Genomic DNA, 21,577 nt, shown 5'->3' on the forward strand with positions numbered 1-21,577 from the left:
CATGATCACACGTTTGTGTACTGCTTCCATGTGGGCTTTGTTGCTTCTGAGCTAGATGTTTATCTTCAAGCCTTTAAGACTCCAGATGCTATATCTTTTGATAACTGGCCACCATCAGCTTTCTTCGCCACATTTGCTTATTCATCCACTTTGTCTTCAGTGGTTGTGTTGGGAGGGTGAGCATCATAGAATGCCAATTTAATAGAAGAAAGTATTCTTCATTGAGGGAATACTTGAGTGGAGGCCCAATGTCCTTCTGCTACCTTAATACTAAACCTATAAATATAGACACATAGATCTATTTCCCCCTTTTTTCCTTTTTTAATAAATCATTTTATCAGGTACACTAACAGTTCTTAAACCAACCCATACATCAATTATTCCAAGCACATTTGTACATATGTTGTCATCATCCTTGACAAAACATTTCCTTTCTGCTTGGGCCCTTGGTATCAGGTCCTCTTTTTTCCCTTCCCTCTCCACCCTCCCACCCTCATGAACCCTTGATAAATTATAAATTATTATTTTCATATCTTACACCAACTGTTGTTTCCCTTCTGTTGCTTGTCCCCCTGGTGGGGGCAGGGGTGTTCAGTGTCAATCATTACGATAGGCTCTCCCTCCCCACCCTTCTCCACACAGCTTCCCCCTGCCCTCTGGTATTGCTACTACCATTTTTCTTCTTCAAGGGTTTATCTGACATGGATTCTGTATTTAACCATTCTTAAGTAAAAATCTGATCATGTTTTTTGCTTAAAATCTTTTGGCAGATTTACTGCCCGCCCCTCCCCTCCCCTCCCACCCTACCTCACCCCCCACTGCCTTGACCTGTGGATAAAGTCTAAATTCCAAATTTAAAGTCCCCTCATAGTTTAACTCCTGCTGTATTACTTGGTATTCTTTGTTGCAGCCAAGAAAAATCAATTCTTGCTTCAGCAGCAAAGAATTTTAGAGGAGGATATTAGGGATCTAAGTAACAAGAACAGGAAAAGCAATCAGCACTCCAGGAGATGAGATGCAGACACAAATCATTCCATGGAAGAGTCTCCTTAGTTGCTGAGCTGTACTAAGTCTTGGTTTGTATGGAACTGAAGGATTGCCAATATTTCTCCCGTGAAGCTTCTGAAGTCTTGGAGTATAACACCTGTGGGAAATTCCAGGCAAATAGTCATTTGAAATTACTATGTATTAATAAAAGTATTCTCAAGAAATCCCAGTGCTAAAACAAGGAAGGTCTCAGGCAAACAAATTCAAGTTGGTCACCGTCCTTCAGATGCTGTGGCAGACACTTCCTCTATTTGAGGCCTGTCATCTCGCTGTCGGATGGCTGTTGCCATCTGGACACTGAGCTCCACCATGACCACTTTGTCTCACTCCCTCCAGACTCATGTTGGGAACCTTCATGGATTGAGTTTAGGTCACGCGCCTGTATTCTAGCTCCCAGGGAACCCAAAGAGACAGTATCTGCTCCCCTTAGGCTACCTGCCCCATCCTTTGGGGTTCTCTGAAAACAGGGTATTCAGAGGTGGAGCCATGGCAAATGGGAAATGATCATGGCCTCTCCTCTCGTCTTGTCCCTCATCACTTGCCCCTGTCACTGGGTAGCCTGGTGACCTCTCCTACCACTAGAACTTCACACATGCTCTTTCTTCTCTTTTCCTAAAATGCTCTTTCCTCTCATCTGCCTCCTTATCCTTTTCTCCAGGAGGTTCCTCCTAACTCCTGGCTTATGTCAGGTCCTGTGCTGTGTATTCCTAGAGCATGTTGACTTTCCACCTCATAATAGTGAATAGATTTTTAATCACTATTTATTCATAAAAGAGTACCCAAGGACACCACAAGCTCTAGTTCAATGAGAGGTGATATGGGTGCCGGCCGTGTGACACTGGATTCCCAATACCTACCATGGAAACCACTCGGGTTGACCTAATAAGTAAGTTATAAGGCACTGTGAGAAAGACAGGACTTTCTACTCTTGTTCAGGGTTACAGAGTCGGAGACCCACAGGAGCGGTTCTCCCCTGTCCTACAGGGTTACAAGGAGTCGGCATTGACTCGATGGCAGTGAGTTTGGCTTGAGAAGGCATTGTACAAACCTTTCCCCTATTCTGCAAGAAAAATAAACCAAGCATGAAATCCAGGGAGTGTTAAATATTTAAAATGATCATGACACTGTTTAACCTTAATGTTAAAAATAAGTTAGCCTGTAATTGCAGAGTGAAAGTTTCTTTTTCTCTCCTAGCACTAAGGATACGACTAGTGAAATTTGCAATCCTTTTTTATCCTTATTAGAGGGATGTCCTCCATCAAACCCAAACTGAACTCCCTGTGATCAAGTCCATTCCAACTCATAATGACCCTATAAGACAGAGTCCAACTGCCCCTGTGGGTTTCCAAGACCATCCATCTTTGTATGAGTAGAAAGTCTCATTTTTCTCTCTAGGAGCAGCTGGTAGTTTTGAGCTGTTGACCTTAGCAGCCCAACCTGTAACCCACTACACTGCCAGGATTCCTAGTTGTCTTCACTCAGTGTTGTGAAAACACAGGTTCTAAAGTTCCCACCCTCTCTTCTTTTACAGCTTACATCACATGTTCACACGCAGTGCTTACCACTTGGTGTCTTATCATTGGCTCTGTTCATGTTGAATGTGGAGGAAAGAGAAGGAGGAGCCTACTCTGCACATTTTCTACCCAGCATCCTAAACGTTTAGAGGACCCCCTGAATGGGATTTATATACCTTTATAGGAAAAACAGGGTTGTTCCCCTGCCCCCACCCAACTGGTAGCCATAAAATTATGAGTAGACAATTACATTCACACTTCAACCAGTCACACACATGGGGCTCACACTTGCAGGATTTCTTACTATCAAGTTGCAAATGAACTTCTGCCTTTCAATAATTTCAATCTGTTCTAAAATCAAATAGACATTGAACTTTAAATTACCCCTAGGAAACCATCCAATGCCCCTTCATCCCACGAAAAGTAAAGCATTAACAAGTTAATAAGTAATATTGTACGAGTGGCATGTGGGCCAGGGGACAAAACCAGCCCACTTCTGACTTCACAAAGGGAGGAATAGGGGATCACTATTAGCATCAGTTCTTGGCGGATTGTAGTGAGAGGCCAGAGGTCAGACATGCATCTTCCCTCCATCTTTCCTTCCCAATTCTAACACCAACTCATCCCTCCCGGGCACTCTCCCTGTGTCTCCTGGGTTTGATAATTCATTGCAACAGTCACACAAAAGCCAGTCAATACTTGCTCTTATGGGATTTATTGTGGAGAGAAATTAACCAGTTATAATTCAGGATCAGAAATCCTCTGGACACAGTTCTTCAGTCAAGAAAGCATCTTCCCAAACATTCCTGCAGAAACACCTCCCTCTGGTCCTGTACCTCTCAGCCATGTGGTCCCTTGGCTACTGCCTTAATCCAGCCATCTGACAGCGGGCTCAGCACTGCTGGTAAATACCTAAAGGGCCTGAACTCTGCTTAGCTCTAGTTCAAGTCTCCTTCCCCTAAGTTCCTGGAGGCATCCCACTCCACAAATGAGCCACTTGCCTAAAGCCACTTAGCTTTCTTTGATGGCATAGTGGATACGTGTTGGGTTGCTACCTGCAAGGTCAGAAGTTTGAAACTACCAGCTGCTCCAAGGGGAAATGACTAAGCTTTTTATCTCTATAAAGAGTTATAGTCTCTGAAACCTACATGGACTTTTCTATCCTCCAGGGTTTCTAGGAGTCAGAATTGACTCATGCTCTTGGTGCTACTGTCTCTGCTGTCACCACTTCTCCAGGTCACAGCTCTATCACTGCTGCTTCTGGGGTGTCACAACTCTGTTTCCTGGACCAAGGAAGTCCAGCATGGAGTCCAAAGGACACGGTCTGCTCCTGGCTCCTCTTCCCTGATGGTAGTGAGACTTAGCTCCATCTTCTGAGATGGCTCATCTCATTCCAAGGAGGATGGCAAAAGTGACCAATCCCAACCTTAAAAAAATTTTTTTAAAAACTCTTATTGTGGGCTCATACAACTCTTATCACAATCCATACATACTTTAATTTTATAAAGGACATCTGTACATTCATTGACCTCATCATTTTAAAAACATTTGCTCTCCATTTAAACCCTTTGCCTCAGGTCCTCCTTTTCAATCCCAACCTTAGAGTTCTAAGTTTTTACTATCAAAATCAACTGTACTATCACTTACAACTCAATAATGGAACCAACTCTGAACTTGTACTTGGGTCGAGAAGCGGTTATGTGAACAGAACAGGAGTTGCTATGAGCTGGGGTTTGATGTTGAAAATGAGAGAAATTCAACTATTATAAAGGTGCATCTTTCAATATCAATCTACATTATAGTTGGGGTTCCTCTTTCCATCAGTCTATTCCTTTTAAGGATCCCTAGTGTTTCTAATTTAAGGTAAGAAAACTGTACACGGAGTGGAAGAAGATTGTCGATTAAAACCTAGAGGGACTGGGGTAGAGGGAGAGAATGAAAATGGAAAACACTCAAATAAATGGCCAAATAACTCTTATGGAGGGAAAATTGTAAAAGGCAGGGTGGTGGTGGTCTACTCGAGTTATTGCTCCATGAAATCATGCTTGATCTTCTGAAAGCAGTTTTTCAAAAAGCAGCACTTGCCGGTCCTTGCACAAGCCTCCCCTCCCCCAACGACACACTGCTCTGTTGTTAAACCAAGACTTCCATGTCTGAAGGTTTATTTTCAAAAGAGCAGTTTGTGCAGAATACATAAAAAATGAATTTCCATCCCTTTTGCTTTTTTTCCCTCTCTGCTTTCAGAAGTGTTTGCAACATACATACATATATTATACCTACAGTTGTAGCTAATACACCTCTTTCCTAGTACAAACTGTCAGTTTTCCCCTTACAGGTGTGAATCGGTGGTTAAACCAGGTTTGTAGTTATAGATGTGAATTTGGTGTTTCGCTTATAAAGTGGGATCGCTGAAGGCTGGAGTGTGGTTTCACAGGAACCAGTGCGTCGTAGCGAATCCAAGATAAACACCTGCCTGTTCAGAGTCCCAGATCACTAAACAACCAGTACTCTTAGATTTAAAAGCCTTTTTAGAACATCATAAAAGATATTTGATGGCACAAAACAGTACAATTAAGTGTATGAGGGGTTCAGCATGACTTTGTTTATTGACATCAGTTCATGTACAGCACCTAATGATGGCGTGCCTATCCATCCACCCACGCATTCATTTGTGGGCATCTCACAAGTGGCTTAACCAGAAAGACGACATTCTTGGCAGACAGGAAAGCATGTACAAACTGGTCTGGTGGTAGTCCAAGGTCACTGTGTGGTACAAACGGTTTGTGCTTGACTTCTAGTCAAGGTTGGTGGTCTGAACCCACCCATAGATCTTGGCAGATTTCTCAAATTCAGAATCTCCAGCACCCATTCTCTTGTTTATGTTCCTACCATCCCAGAATCCTGAGACTAAAAGAAACATACAAACAAACAAAATGGATATCATCTTCACTGAATTAGTTCAGTAATCCAGTAGAAATGAACTTCAGGAACTGTGATGGTCTTGAAATCTTAACTTTTGGAGAAGGAGCTGCTATCTAAAAGTCAAGTTAATTCTGAGTCATAACAAAGTTTGTAGGATGGAGTAGACCTGCCCTTGTGGATTTCTGGGGCTGGAACACTTTATCAGTGCAGAAAGCCCTATTTTTCTCCCACGGAGCAGCTAGTGGGTTTGAACTGCTGATCTTGTGGTTAGGAGCCCAAAGTATAGCTCCCTACACCACCAGAGGTGCTGCCATCTGTTTAGACATGGCTATATTCAAGTACTTGGCGTTCCATAGACAATATTATATTTATTCCAGATTCTGTTATAAACCATTGCACGCTATTGCCAGGTGCCATTGATTCAGCTCCAACCCATAATGACCCAGTGTCCACCAGAATGAAACACTGCCTGGTCCTGCACCATCCTCACAACGGTTCCTATGCCGGAGCCCACGGATGCAGCCACTGTGTCCATCCATCCATCCATCCATCCATCCATCCATCCATCCATCCATCCATCCATCCATCCATCTACTCCAGGGACTGGTCTCTCCTCACAACATGTCCAAAGTATGTAAGGCAAAGTCTGACCATCCTTGCCTCTAAGGAGCACTCTGACCTTGCTTCTTCCAACACGGATCTGTTTGTCCTTTTAGTGGTCCATGATACTTCCATATTCTTCTCAATTCAAATGTATCCATTCTTCTATGGTTGTATAGATTGTACAATATACAACAAAGGCACATCTAAAGAGGTGTTATTCACATCAATAGATGTACATTTGGTATGTACCGTAAAAAAACAATTTTCCAGAAGATGGCAGTCAAGTATTTCATTCTAATAAAAAGACGTTGTGGCAATGTACTGCAGATGGGAGCACAATGTCTTGAGGAGGAAGTGTTTTCTTCTGATTGACATGAAGCATCAATGGACTATCATTGGCCCTAAGGCCTGAATAAAAGCCAACCCCACTAATTAGTGAAAGAGAGCCAAGGCAACGTCATAGGAAAAGACAAAGAATGATCCAATTTATATTGAAATTCTGGCTTTGGAGAGTATGTTTTAGAAAATGCTGACTCTTTGTTAATATAATTTGTTTCATTTTGTTAATGTCAATATATTCTATGTGTTATATAGCATAGAAAATATAATCACTATCACTTTTGAGGAGCATCTTTTTGTCTACCCCAAAGTTTTTTTAGTAGCTGTTAAGTCAGCCAAAATTCAGAATTTGCTCATCATGGACACAGATGTGAGTGTTGGAATTATTTGACTCTGGGGCAAGAGGACCACCTAGAAGGTCCACAGCACTATTACCAGGAGCTGGATGGAGTGGCTTATCTGGGAATCTGGTGTTGCGGGGCATGGTGGTCACAGGAGTAGAATGGGGGTCACAGTCTAAATGGCAGTGGGAGTCAAGTCACACATCTCTAAAGATTTGATAGAAGTGCTTAAGACAGCAAATCAGTGAGGTTCAGAAATCCAAAAGCCATCTTACAACAGCACCAGTGAAGTGAGAGTCCCGTCTTCCTTCCCCATTCTCCCTCCCTGCCCTCTAATTCTGAGAGACTAACAACAGCTAGTGAGTGTGGTGGGAGGAGATACATTGGAAAGCATGAGACTAGTGTCATGATCCATAGTTCTCCCCTTCCACTGCTTCCAGCCGGAGGGGAGACTCAACTACTTAAGGTGACATAAGCAATTTAAATTACCTTCAGATTCTTATTCCCTGACTCGGTGGCCTGCCTGAGCTTTCTGTACTTAAGAACAAAGGAAGAGCTTGCTCCGCTGGATAAATTGTAAAAGAGATAGAAGGACACAAAAAACGAAGTTGGGTTTTGATCACATTCCATGAGTTGTTCAGAGTACCAATTATACACATGTTATATTGTCATCTGCTATACAGAGTTCCCTGTGTTACTTTTGGTTAATATCTATAAATGGATTCTACAGTCAACTTCTTAAATAGAAAACTTGCTATGAAGAAGATACATTTACACAGTTAAATTTTATTTACCTTTTTTTCTAATAATTTTACAATGGCAGCATCATGGTTATGCATTGGTTATGCTCACTGAGCAGTCTGAAACCACTAGCCACTCCGTCAGAGAAAAATCTTAGAAACTCACAGGGGCAGTTTTACCCTGTCCCGTAGGGTTGGTATGAATTGGCATTGCTCAATAGCAGTGAGTTTGCTTTTTTGGTTTGATGATGCTTAAAACTGTTATAATTTTTTCTAACAGGGCCTCTTTGTTCCCCCTCTTTCATTGTCCTTGTCATTTTATTTTTTTAACTTTTAATTGTGAATTAGGTAAGGATTTAAAGATCAGGTCATCATTTTGATATTCAACAACATATCAAACTCTCCAATGGCTTGCCCTAGATCCATCATTTCCCCTCTTTGCTTTTGTTGCATATTATCTTTCCTTTCGCCCCAACTAACACCTGTCTACCCTCTAGCCTGTGACTTCTGCTTCCTTTCTACCCCTGCTGACTATTAAACTCTGCTGCTTTCCGTGTGAAAGCCTTTTCTTCTTTTTCTAAAAATACCACTGGTCTCTTAGAACAAAGCCTCATCACTTTTTAAAAAATATTTTATTAGGGGCTCATACAACTCTTATCACAATCCATACATATACCTACATCAATTGTGTAAAGCACATCTGTACATTATTTGCCCTCATCATTTTCAAAGCATTTGCTCTCCACTTAAGCCCTTTGCATCAGGTCCTCCTTTTTCCCCCTCCCTCCCCACTCCCCCTCCCTCATGCGCCCTTGATAATTTATAGATTATTATTTTGTCATATCTTGCCCTATCCGGCGTCTCCCTTCACCCCCTTCTCTGTTGTCTGTCCCCCAGGGAGGAGGTCACATGTAGATCCTTGTAATCAGTTCCCCCTTTCCAAACCACTCACCCTCTACTCTCCCAGTATCGCCCCTCACTCCCTGGTTCTGAAGGTATCATCCACCTTGGATTCCCTGTGCCTCCAGCTCTTATATGCACCAGTGAACAACCTCTGCTTTATCCAGTCTTGCAAGGTAGAATTTGGATCATGGTAGTTGGGGGGTGGAGGAAGCATCCAGGATTTGGGCGAAAGCTGTATTCTTCATCGGTGCTACATCGCACCCTGACTGACTCATCTCCTCCCCTAGACGCCTCTGTGAGGGGGTCTCCAGTGGCCTCATCACTTTTAAGGCGGCTTTGTTATTTCTAAAGCACCTTGGTAGCTCAGTGATTAAACATTTGGCGATAAAACACAATATTGGTGGCGAGAAACCACCAGGCTGACCATGGAAGAAGGACGTGGCAGTTGACAGCCAGAAAGATTACTTTGAAGACTCTGGAGGCAGTCCACTCTGTCCGTTAGTGTGTCTGGGAGTTAGAATCCACGAGACAGCAATGGGTGCGGGAGAGGCTGTGGTTTCGACGAGATTTACTCAGAAGTGGTTTCTTATGTTTAAGCAGATATCTTAAAGACACGCTTTTATTCATTCCTTGAACTTTTATTTCATTTCAACCAGTTTTGAAATGTCATTTTGTTTTTCTGCATTCCATCGTTTGGCTCTGTGTTCTCTTCTGATGTTTGGTTTTGGATGGTGGTGGGGTGGGGGGATATTTAAAACCAAGCAAATCCTTGCTAGGCCCTGTACTGCACATTAGTATTGACTTGAAAATGTGGACCAAAGAGAACGGGGGCGGGGGGAGTGCTTCTGGGCTGGCTTTGGAAACAAGCAGAAGAGACCTCTCAGAGGTGTCATTCCTTTAAAGCGTGTATCTATTACCTGCTCCTGAAATGCAAACTAAACTCCCTGTCATCTGCTTCCATCAGCATGGCAGCCTATGACACCCGGGGGAGCAGCTGCTCTGTTACAAGTGGTCGACAGGAGCCCAAACCCGACTGGATAGTAAGGAACTTGGCATAAAGGGAAAAAGTAAGGCATGGCCCCTGGGGAAACTGACCATTTAGTTGAAGCCTAAACATTTTAACTCATTTCTTCCCACAGTGGCATGTACAATTTTAAAAAATGGAGAAAATAAATGAGTACATGAATGCCCCACGTAGCAAGGAAAATAAATGTAGTGGGGGATGGTGGGGTGGGGGGAGAGAAGAAAACAGAGAAGTAATGGGCGTTCAGAGCAAAAAGCAACGGGTTGAGGTGTAGTCATTGCTTCAGGGAGGAAGTGGGGCCTGAGTAGCTGGGAGGAAAGGTCACTGTAGATGATCGGTGGTGAAGGGAGCACAGGACTCTGGATTACTCTAGCTCTATCTGTAAGAAGGGTCTACATTCAATACCTGCTTTGATCACATCCCATGAGTTGGTCCGAGTACCAATTTCACATAAACTGTTATGTGCTGCCTGCAAACGTCACCTTCTACAGGAAACATTTCCAAGGCACTGGTTACAAGAAAACTTCCCCTTCACCCCCGTCATCCTCAGTCCCCTTAACCGGCTTTACTTCCTGTATTACACTTACTGCGATCTGAATTTTAATTTCGTTACATGTTATCCCACTTATTTGTCTACTTGTTGATTTTCCCCCCACTAGGTTATGTTTGTAAAAGTGTCAACGGCTCTCTGAGAAATGGCTAAACTATTGGGCAGTACAGCCATTACATTTTTCTGCCACTGAAGAAAGGTTTAGTGGACTATACTGATTTGGAATAGCGCCCCTCCCATAGTATGCATTTAATAAGGAAAGGGGAAAGAAATGAGAGTTGCTAAACTCGTCTGTGTTTTGTAAAAGGAGAAAAACAAAAGATTATGTGGATGAAATGAATGGTGGGCGGGGCGGGGTGGAATTACTTTGTCTACCAGGAGTTTGACATGCATGTACATTCCTATTGTAATTCAAGCTTCCCTCCTGAAATGGGGAGTCCCCATGTGCTTCATGTCACCAGGAAAGGTTCACATGTCCTTGAATGACACAGCTCTCTTACAAGGCCCCCTTCTTGCTGTCTGCTGCTCCTGAAAGTGCTTGAGGTGGGCAGTGCCTCTTCCTAGCCACTTCCACCAGCTTGATAACATTGAAAACCATACCACGGATGTGCCTGTGACTGCTTGACGCCCTCAGGGTCTCAAAGCCAAACAAACTAACTAACCAGTTGGCACTGAGTTGCTTCTGATTTGTGGGGACATCATGTGTGTCAGAAACAAACTGTTCCATAGTTTTCAATGGTTGGTTTGCTTTTTGGAAGCATCTCCCTAGGCATTTTTTTTTCAACTAGCAAAACGAACACATAATTCTAGGTTCCCCTGCCTTCTTACCAGACCCATGCAGGGAAAGGTCCACTGGTCGGAGAGACTCTGGTTAGAGGAAGCTCATGAACTAATCCACACCTCTGTAGAGCTGTGAAGCTGACCAGTCCACACATTATTAGTTTCTACATGTGTCCAGACTGCAGGGAGCTTCTCGCCTCATTGAGGATAAAAGACTTTCTGAATGTCAATGCAGTAGACCCAATGCCGTCATGTATCTATGCTGTTTGCAGAGTCATTGTCCCCCGTGTTGGCCCAGATGGCTGGTGATCCCAGCCTTCTCAGTGGGTTTTGTTACAGGAGAGGAATCCAGAGCTAAAGGCCCAGCACTCTCTGAGGACAGAGCAAACCTTGTAGTGAGAAACAAACACTCCAGTCCCTCTTCATCCCCAGGGTGTGAGCAGTTATTAGGTCACACTCAGAGGATGCCTGGGCTCTGCAGTTGCCTGTGTGGTGAGTCCCAGACTGCTCAGCACTGTGTGATGGACAGGGCTTGTAGTTGCCTACACTCAGGGTCCCTGGCGGGCTGCTCTCCCAACAGTACATCATCAAACTTCTTCAGGAAGGCGGTGACAATTTACGCCTGCGGGTTGGGCTATTAACTGCAAGGTCAGCCTTTTGAAACCATCTGCCACTTAGTGGGAGAAAGACGGGGCTTTCTACTCCCATAGTTACAGGCTCAGAAACCCACAGGGCGTCGCTATGGGTCAGCATTGACTTGATGGTTTTTTGGGTGGTGGTTTTGGTACTCAAAAAGACTTATTGCCATCTGTTCAGTGCTGCCTCAGTGGCCCTACAGGGCAGAGTAGAACTGCCCTTGTGGGTTTTCACGTGTGTAATTGTTCTGTTAGGCACAGGTTTGCTGTGAGCGGGGAACCTGCTTGAGGGCACCTCACAACAACTCTTCCCTTTGCTATTTCTCTTATTTTCTGGAACACAAATCCAGGAAAAGCCCCATTAGTCACTTGAATCTGCAACACGAGGCGCGTGGTCAGCTTCATTTTAATCATGCAGTGATGACAGGTCTATTTCCCTTCAGCTTGTGCTGTGCGGACACCAGCCTTTGCCTTGCCGTGTGTGAAATCCGTTCCTTTGGATCTGTTTGTTTTGGTTCCAAATAGAGCCGGGAGTCAGGGCCCCGCATTTGTTTTTCGTTTTGAAATCGAACCAAAACCAGCTGTACCTCTTAAAGAAGGAAGTACAGTTAGACTAGCTGACTCCTCACAGTCCCGTTAGCACAATGACATGGAATTCAGCAAAGCTGGTGAGTTTCACAGCTGACTGCCTTGGGTTATTCTCTTTGTTGCGGCAGCCCAGTTTCTTGGACATATATTGAAGGCTCCACGTCAGACAACACATACACACACACTACACACACTGTGAAAAATCAAAGCTTGGACGACTAATGGTACGTTTGAGTTTTTTCTGCACAGCTGTGCTAGCCAGTTACAGAAGCCAAAACAAGCGTTAGTTTACAGACACTGAATGGGGGCACATTCCAGGAACAGTCGAGATTGTGAAGGACATTCTGATCACACAATACATTCTGAAGGATATTTTGACCACACAGTACATTCCGAGAACATAATCAGGGGAAGGGTCAAGAGTTTTAAAAACTCTTAAAATGGCGTTCCTTAAGCAAGTCAGCTTCAATATGTGTGTGTGGGGGGGCGGGGGGAGGTAGGTTCCACAGTCCGTATAAAAGGTATAATTACAGTATACCGTAGTCTACACATTGAACTGCTAACCACAGGGCCCAAGTTTGAAACCACCAGCTGCTCTGCAAGAGACAAAAGAGACTCTCTGTACTGCTCCTAAACAGATACGGTCTCAGAAACCCACAGGGGCTGTTCTATCCAGTTCTACAGGGTCGCTGCGAGTCGGAAATGGGCTCCATGGCAGTGAGTTTTGGGTTTGGTCATCTATTAAGTGTGCAATAACATTATGTATTTTTAAAAATACTGCATTACCCAAACGGGGTCCAGAGACAATTGTTCCACGCAGGGCGGCCAGACATTCACTTTGAAAAAAAGGCACGAACCGTGCCACGTGGAGCGCGATAAAACCAGGTATGCTGATCTGCAACAGGAACTGCTAGCAAGATTCCCTAGGGCCACTTTGTGGCCACGCCTGGTGGCCGCCGGGCAGTGTCCCTTCGCATGCACAGCGCCTTGACGGTTCACGGCCAGGCACAGAGAGCTAAGAGCCCACGGTTCGCGTCAGAAGGGTTTCTGCTCCCTCCGCGGTCCATAACCCGAATGTTCAGGTTAGGACTCTACTTTCCTGGCCAGTCGCGCCGCCGCGGGCTGGGCGGGCAGGCTGGCTGCCGCTGTCCGGGAGGGGGCGGTGCTGCCTCCGGCCCTGTCCAATCGCCGGCCGGCTCCGTGGCCCGGCCCGGCCTATCGGAGACCTTCCTCTCGATGTGCCTGCGCGGCCTCGAGGCGGAGCCAATGAGCGCGGGCCTCGCCCGCCGGAGCTCCGCCCCCCGACCCACCCCCACCCAGGAGAGTGCAAACCAGCGGAGCCGGCCTCGCAGGTCCCACAGCCACGGACACGGGCCGCAGGGGTCAGGCATGGCTGCGCCGCGGGACGGCGCTGTGGTCATCTTGGGCAGGTAAACGGTCTGGAGCGCCGCACCTGTGCCCGTCCCGGCGCGTTCGGACCCCCGCGGTCCCCAGGATGGGCGACAGCGCCCTCCCCTTCCCCTTCCTGGAGCTGCTGCCCACACGTCAGCTCCGCGGGGACCCGGGCGGTGTGGACCGGGGTGTCCCGGGAAGCTGGCGTGAGCCCCAGGGAGATTGGAGGGCTGAGGTTTGAGACCCGGCTCGGCAGGGGGCAAGACGAGGTGCCCCCTGTGCCTATGTGGGTGCAGACTGATGCCTGGGGACGCAGCGGGGAACGCGTTGGTCTGCTACCCACAGTGGGGTGTGCTCTGCGGGGTGAGGCTACCAGCTCCCGTGAAGAAACACCCTTGGGCACCTAAGGCACACTGAACTCTACCCCATCCCAGCGCCTGAAGGCGGAAGCCGCACCCTGGGGTGGGAGGGCCGCGTTCCCGCCTGTGGAAGGGGCAGACGACCACAGGTCTAGAACAGGTGCTTGAAGAACACACCAAGGGATTCCAACTCCTGGGCAAAGAGATGTCTCCAGAGGGGATACGCCGGCACCCAAAGAATTTGCCATGCTTTGTCAGTACCCGAACCCGCTGCCTTCGAGTCCGCTGACTCAGCAACCGTTCGCAAGGGTTTCCAGACTGTCTTCGTCTTCTCCAGAGCAGCTGGTGGGTTTGAACCGTCCACTTTGTGATTAGCAGCCAATGCCCCTGTACACACCTGCATCAGGGCTCCTTCTAGTCTAAATTAGATCTAAATAGATTTCAGACTTGTGCTTCTGCTCCTGCCTCTTTAACACTCCCCCCACCTCCACCCAAGCTCCCTTTAAAAACACATTTATCTGTACCTTCCAATTAGGAAGCCTTCACAGCCATTTATCAAAATGTCAATACTTTGCTAAGTAACTGTCCTCCCACAAAACCAAACGCCTCACTGTCCTCAAGTCAATTCCAACTCTATCGCGATCCCATGTGGCACGGTTGAACTGCCCTTGTGTTAAAAAAAAATTTCTCTTGTGGGTTCTGAGATTGTGAATCTGCTCGAGCAGTGGTTCTCGACCTTCCTAATGCCGTGACCCTTTAATGCAGTTCCTCATGTTGTGGTGACACCCCAGCCATAAAATTATTTTCGTTGCTATTTCATAACTGTAATTTTGCTAGTGTTATGAATCGTAAGGTAAAGATCCAATAGGCCTGATGTATTTTCATTGTTACAAATTGAACATCATGAAAGCATAGTGGTTGATCACAAAAACAATATGTAATTCTATATTATGAAATATTTATTTCTAATGACAAATAAATGGAATTTTTCTTGAAGCATGGTGTAGCACGAGTAACAGTCTTCACGCCGGGTACTCGTCGGTGGGCCATATCTGCATGTGGGCGACCCGCCTGGAGACAGAGGAGCATTCCCTCAGTACCTAAGACCACTGGAAATGTGTGTTTTTGTGATGGTCTTAGGCGACCCCTGTGAAAGGGCCGTTCAACCCCCAAAGGGGTCGCGACCCACAGCTTGAAAACCACTGCACTAGAGTGTCTTTCTCCTACCGAGCGCAGAGTGGTTGGTGGTTTGAACTGCTGACCTTGTGGTTAGTAGCCCAACACATGGCCAATTCTTGTGGTAGCTTTATGAACGTGTGCGCCACTGAGGTGTTGACCTGCCCCTCCTTTCCCCAGTATAGCTTACTACCTTGGCTAGAGGACAATTCCTGGGTCAGGGTGGATTTTTTTTTTTTTTATGACATGGAAGGAATGCTTGGGGCTGATGTGTTTTCTCAGCTCTTTTGACCCACAGAACAGTGGAAATAACTGTGACTTTGTCCTTTTGTGGGCACGTGAGAGCCTGTGGTTGTCCAGTAAAGGCATGGGTTAATTTTTAAATGCACTTTGCCCTGCAGTTATGGTAATTATTACTGTAATTATGTCTGTCTTGCATTTTAGGTGTCAAGGGTCAAGGACTAGCATTTTGTGTTCTTCCTGCCTGCCTGGGAGTAGCACTGCACTTGATGGATGTTAAGTTGTGAACTCATTGACTTTTTCTCCTCCTGGCACTTTAAGGCTACTGTTGGAGTGAAATCACATGCAAAGGAGCTACGACTTTGAGTGTCGCTGGGAGGAATTGGAAATGGGCTCACCATCTCTGACCATGGAAATGCATCTGGGGTCTGGGCTTGCTTCTTTGTTGCCTGCTCTGAATGTCCTGCCCACTCACCACCCCCTCGACAGACATTTTGGGGTTAGGGATAGTTTCAGTCACCCTGCCATCCTTCTTTCCTGCCTCTTTAGGTGATTCCATTTACGAAACAAACCAAACCAGATGAAGAAGGCGAATTAAAGAGCTAAAACCTCATTGAGTGATTTTCAGGAGCTCATCGGGCCGTTCTTGCTCCATCTTATCAGTTGCCAGACTCTCTTAAAGCCTTGCCAGAAAGAATCTATATTTGATTCCTGTCACTCCAGGCTTCTTTCCAATGAGCATCTCTCCAGAAGAGGGGGCTTGATTGGGGAAGACTGTGTTTTTGAAGAAAGAGCACACTGCCTTGGTTCTAGGCTAGCCGCGCCTCCCCCTGCCCATCCCCGCTTTACCTGCTACGGTTGAGTTGATTCTGACTCCCAGCAGCTCTGTGAGGACCGAGTAGAACTGCTCCTTATGGTCTCCAAGGCTGTCAACCGTTATAGCCGTCTGCAGTTTCCTCCCCAGAGCAGCAGGTGGGTTTGAATGGCTCCCCTCTGCAGCACCGGGGTTCCACCACCACTGGAGCATACAAAGAGGGACTATTGGTCATGACAACTTGGAAAACTGGGAGCAGAAATGGCTATCCTTTGAAGGCAAGCTTGCATTTGATGTGTGTTCTCCGGGTTTCCATTCTTACTAGTAAGGAAATGGTGTGGAGGGCGTCTTTGACCTCCTCCAGCAACACGAACGTGAATAATCCAATTCCTACCAGTTCGAGCTGATGGCCACCAGGCAGAAGTCAGCCATGCCTCCACACGCCAGCCTTCTTTATCCTACCCCTCACCATCCCGCCCATGGCACTGTCCTCCTCCACTGGGTTAGGAAATCCATCACAATGCTCATATCTAAGTCTCAGACAATACTCATGGTTATGGGGTTTCTTAGGGAAGCTAACAGGTAGCAAAATGGTAAGGATCCCTTTCGGTTGTCTGCGGCACCTCTTCTAAGCCTTGCTGGTAGGCATCGCTCTCTGCTTCTCAGCCTCTCAGCCATATGGTCCCTTGGCCTCTACCCTACTTGGCAAGTGTGACAAAGCTCCCTTAGTACTGGTAATTGTCCAAAGATGGCACCCCTCTCTACAAGCCAGCCTCCGGCCCAAAGGCACTTGGCTTTACTCCTTCTGTGGGCTGGAAAGCCCACTGCTCTGTCTCATGGTCTCAGTGCTGTGGCCTTTGGTGCCTCTGCTGCCTCCACCACTTGAGGCATGGAAAGCCAATGTGCTTTTCTGACGAGTCTTCTTTCTTGCGGTCATAGAATTCTTCTTGCTGCTTCTGAGATGGCTCCTTTTAATCCCTAGTAAAACCAACCAATCCCCACTGTTTGTTGGAGGCAGAGGCCAAGGGATCCCATGCCTGAGAGGCCGGGGCGGCCAGAGACCTAGTTGCTGGGAGACAAGAGATGGTGTTGCCATGGACCAATGGCTATATCCGCACTGTTACTGATCCTGACTTGTGGACACCTATTTAATTCCCTAATATACTCCTGTAATGGTGAGGGCGAATAACCCAACCAAGTTTGTGCCTGGCACAAGGCTGGACAGTAAATAGAAATAAGAAATATGTCAACATCTCTACAGTCAACTGGTTTTCAACAAGGATGCCAAGACCATTCCGTGGGCATTGTTGTTGTTAGGGGGCATTGTGCTGCTAGGTTGGTTCTGCTTTTAGCAACCATGTGCATAACAGAGAGAAACACTGTCGGGTCCCGTGCCGCCCTCACAATTCCTTTGTTTGAGCCCGTATTGCCGTCACTCGGTCAATCCATCTCATCGCGGGCCTTCCTCTTTTTCCCTGCTCCTCTACCTTACCCAGCATGACGTCCTTCTCCAGGGACTGTCTCTCCTGACAACATGCCCAAAGTAGGTGAGATGAAGTCTTGCCACTCATGCCTCTAAGGAGCATTCTGGCTGTATTTCTTCCAGGATAGATTTGTTGGTTCTTTTAGCAGTCCATGGTACACTATTCTTTGCCGGCACCATGATTTAAATGGATCAGTGATTCTTCAGGCTTCTTGACTCAGTGTCCAACTTCCACATGCATCTAAGGTGATTTAAAATACCATGGCTTGAGTCAATTGCACCTAACGCACTTGATTTTGAGCGCTTCAAAGACGTCTTAGGCAGCAGATTTACCCTATGCAGTAACGTCGCTGAGCAGTGCGTTTCTTGACTGCTGCTTCTGTGAGCATTGATTGTGGATTCAAGCAAAATGAAATCCTTGACAACTTCAAGCCTGCTTGCATTTATCACGATGCGGCCTGTCCCCAAGTTACACCTTATTTGCATGTTTCTGCCCATCATCTGGTGAGAGTTACAAAGACCATGGGCAGAAGGGCCACACCAACCAAGTAATTTGATTTCACCACAGTTAGCCTTCCATTTCTGCCCAGAAACTTACCTTTATATCACAGGTCTATTTTTGAATAACTGAAATAGGCATGGTATTTATACTGTGTTGTGTTTGATAGATGTCTACCTTCTAAGCATTGATCGTGTTAACTCTGGAACCTGTCTAGTGGAGAGGGCCTGTGTTGGCCGGATTTGTGGGCCTCACTGGCTGTCTTCCAGCCTGCCCGCTTGCGCCTTTCCCGGGCTGGTTTCATACAGGAAAACCTCCTTCTGGGGCCCTCTCCTCTACTAGAGTAGACGCTCCTGTAGGGGGGACACTTACATGAATGTTTATATACCTACTATGCCTGGTCCTAATGGACAGTTGTTTGAATGTTCTTAACACAGAGTACAGCTTTTGTACTGACATACCATATGAAAGGCTTGCTAACATGTTGGTTTGTATGAAGACAGTCCATGAGCTTGAGTCTCCTTCATTCATATATAATTATATCTATATTTTAATGCAAAAATTTCCCCCACGATAACATGTATACTTACCAAAAGTGATCAAAAAGCAAAAAAATAGACCCCCCCCCCCCAAAAAAAAAACTGTGGATTCGGCAAAGGTTTACAGGGCAGACCATCAGGGTCCCATTTTGTTTCCATGTCCACAATGTACCATCACTGGCCCCCCTTCCTCCCTGTGTCCTGTTCCATTCCTCTGCTGCCCTTTTGGACGTTAAACGGAGTGTTCTCACAAGGGTGTGAGTTTAGTTCTAGGCCTGGAAGGTGACTAAGGGCCATAGTCTTTGATGTCTTACCAGTGTCTCTTGTCCACCCACTCTATCCGGAACTTTCTAACGTGATCCTTTCAGAGCACAGCGAATCGCGGTAGCCAGGTACCATATAAATTCTTCTGGTCCTGCAATTATGGAGACTGATGCTTGTGTGGCCCATTAATCCATCAGTCTAATGGCTGCCACGGCGTTTTTATTTCATCATTCTGCACTTTCGCTGACGGCTCATGAGCTTTAAGACCCTAGTCGCTGCTCACCAAAGTAGGATGCAGAATATTATCTTTGTGAACCATTGTGCCAATGGACCTTGATGTCCTCTGAAACTGTGGTTGTGATTCCCCCCCCCCTATCCTCACTGGGCCCAGGGACTCATTCCTTCAAGGTATTTGGTTATGTCTAAGAAGTTCTCTGAACGTTGTACATGTCTGTTTGCAGCAAAGGTAAAGACCCACATCCAAATAGCTCCTGGTAACGTGTATGCCTTTGTGGCCATCCTCCTCTTCTCACTCCCACACTTGTTCAGGCTGCGGGTCTGTCCAAGCAGCTCCCTATATGCTCTTTCTAAGAACATTTTCCGAGTGATTTTCTTCTGCATGCGATCTGAGGTCATTCCCTTCTAATTGTTGCCTACGACACCACACCACGCCAACCCTACGATGCTCCCGTTACTTTACCTCCGCTCAGACACTCCATGTTCCTAGCCTAGGACACATTTCATGGCGCTTTATTGGCAAATTGCCTGCAGCTGACTCAGGGCAACTGTGCAGAAGCATGTTTACTTCAACCTTTAGCCAACAGATAAGTGACTGCCCAGGAAATCTGTGAAAAACAATGTGCTGTAGTGCAAAGTAGCCTCGGTCTAGTTGCTACCGAGTCATCTGTGAGTGCGGATTAGTGGATTTATTCAAAGTTAAGTGGCATAAACGGTGAAATTAGAGGGAACGTAGTACTTCACTTTTCTTCTTTTGGGTCTTGCTGCCATATATCAGAATAAATGGTCATTAGCCTTTGGAGTTAGCCTTTTGCAGTACTGGTTCAGATTTGTGAATTTAAAAGCGGCAAGGCAGATCAGAACTGTCTCCTTGATGACAAAGGCTGATATAATTCACTCCATTGCACCATTCCCCAGGCACCAAGGGTACCCCTGCCTTCCTGGTCAAGGAACCAATCATATTTGGGTCTGATGTAATATGGTTTGGGGTTAAGGAAGCTGATGATAGCCAATGGAGGCTAACTTTCCCACACTGATGTCTGTACTTCTCTTCGAGCATCTGAATGACAGTGAGTTTGAGAGTGAGAAAAGGTGCCCTAGCAAGCCCTTGTGGCATAGTGGGCTACACATTGGGTTACTAACCTCAGGGTCAGCAGTTCTAAACCACAAGCTGCTCCTCCAGAGAAAAATGATTTCTAGTCTCAGAAACCCACTAGACCAGTTCTACTTTATCCTACCAGGTCACTATGAGTTGGAATTGACTCATTGGCAGTTAATTTGTTTTGGTTTAACAGGAGCCCTTGTGCGCTGTTGGGTAAGCCTTAGACTGCCAACCACAAGGTTGGCTGTTCAAACACACCAGCCTTTCCATGGGAGAAAGTTGACCCTAACTGTTTCTGTCAGTGCAGCCTCAGAAGCTCCATAGGAATCAACTCCATGGCAATGGATATGGCTTTTTTTGGCTTTAATCGAGTGAGAGTGCCGAAATCCCCCCAACGTCACCAACAGTAAGTGTTGCCAGTCTTTGTAGTCAGCGCCATTCTGATACACGCTGTTTTGATGAAGGCAGTCAAATACGTTTTCAAGTTAGTTTGGTATTGCCTGGGCACATTCATTTCCCAGCATGCCCCTCATTCCCTCATAGTTGATGCATTCATATCTTTTCTTCTGGATTTATAGGAATTTTTGTGTAGGTATGTGAGTATTATATCCTTTTAGATATGTTTTTCTCCGGAGTTAGAAACAAAGTTTTGACATTGGTTAATTTATTTGGCAGTGATAACTAAGTATGGCTCTTCTAGCTATTATTTAGTGTAATGCCAACCAAACGACTGGATAGAACCATGCAAATATGAGGTGCTTGTGACCCACTGAGGGGATGATATAGTTTGCTAATGATGTCAATGAGGGGTGTAGTAAGGGGTGAGACCATGCAAATAGGTGTATGGAACCCTAACATGGGATTGGCCAGTTTTGGTTATCTTGCTCAACTTTATGAACGTCTCCCAGAAGTAGGCATGAGGATCTCTACCATCAACAAAGAAGGGCCAGGAGTGGAATACATCCTTTGGACCTGAAATCCCTGTGCTGAACCTTCTTGATCTAGGAGAGACATCTGAGACATTGGAGAAGGCAAGAAACAGCAAGACGTGGCCGCAGAACCAAAAGCTTGGCAGAAGGTGGAGTGGTGGGCTTCTGGATCCCTGGAGCCAGAAAGCTGAGTACCTCCAGGCAGAAAGCTTTCTGGTGGAATGGGGTGCCTCTGAACCCTAACTGGAAGAGCAAAAAGAGCTTTGTACCACTCACCCAAGCAGCCATGTGGCTGAGAGGCCAAGGGCTGGGAGAGAGGCGTGTCTGTGGGTATGGCAGAGAAGAGGACTGTCCTGATTGAAGAACTGTATCCAGAGCCTTTCCTGAACCTGATTTACAACCCACAACTTCTTTAATAAGCTCCAGTTGTGAATATGGTCTGTGAGTTTTGTGTGACCATTAACAACAAATGATCTAACTCAGAGGGGTAGAGAGCACTGTAAGAGGGACAGTTGGTGTCGGAATTGGAAACAGGCTGGAGCGTGGAGGCCTGTCTG

The 21,577-nt window shown here is 46.1% G+C and overlaps 1 protein-coding gene across 1 annotated transcript in view; it reads left to right on the forward strand.

Annotated features, from left to right (window-relative positions):
• Positions 1-13,297: 13,297 nt before the first annotated feature.
• Positions 13,298-21,577, forward strand: part of CRYL1 (crystallin lambda 1) — a 178,910-nt gene continuing 170,630 nt past the window's right edge. The window contains exon 1 of the mRNA XM_075563594.1: positions 13,298-13,416. Coding sequence (XP_075419709.1) covers positions 13,376-13,416 — 41 coding nt within the window. The 5' untranslated portion in view covers positions 13,298-13,375. The remainder of the gene's footprint in view (positions 13,417-21,577) is intronic.

This window comes from Tenrec ecaudatus, chromosome 11, assembly GCF_050624435.1.
Source record: "Tenrec ecaudatus isolate mTenEca1 chromosome 11, mTenEca1.hap1, whole genome shotgun sequence".
Lineage (NCBI taxonomy): Eukaryota > Metazoa > Chordata > Mammalia > Afrosoricida > Tenrecidae > Tenrec > Tenrec ecaudatus.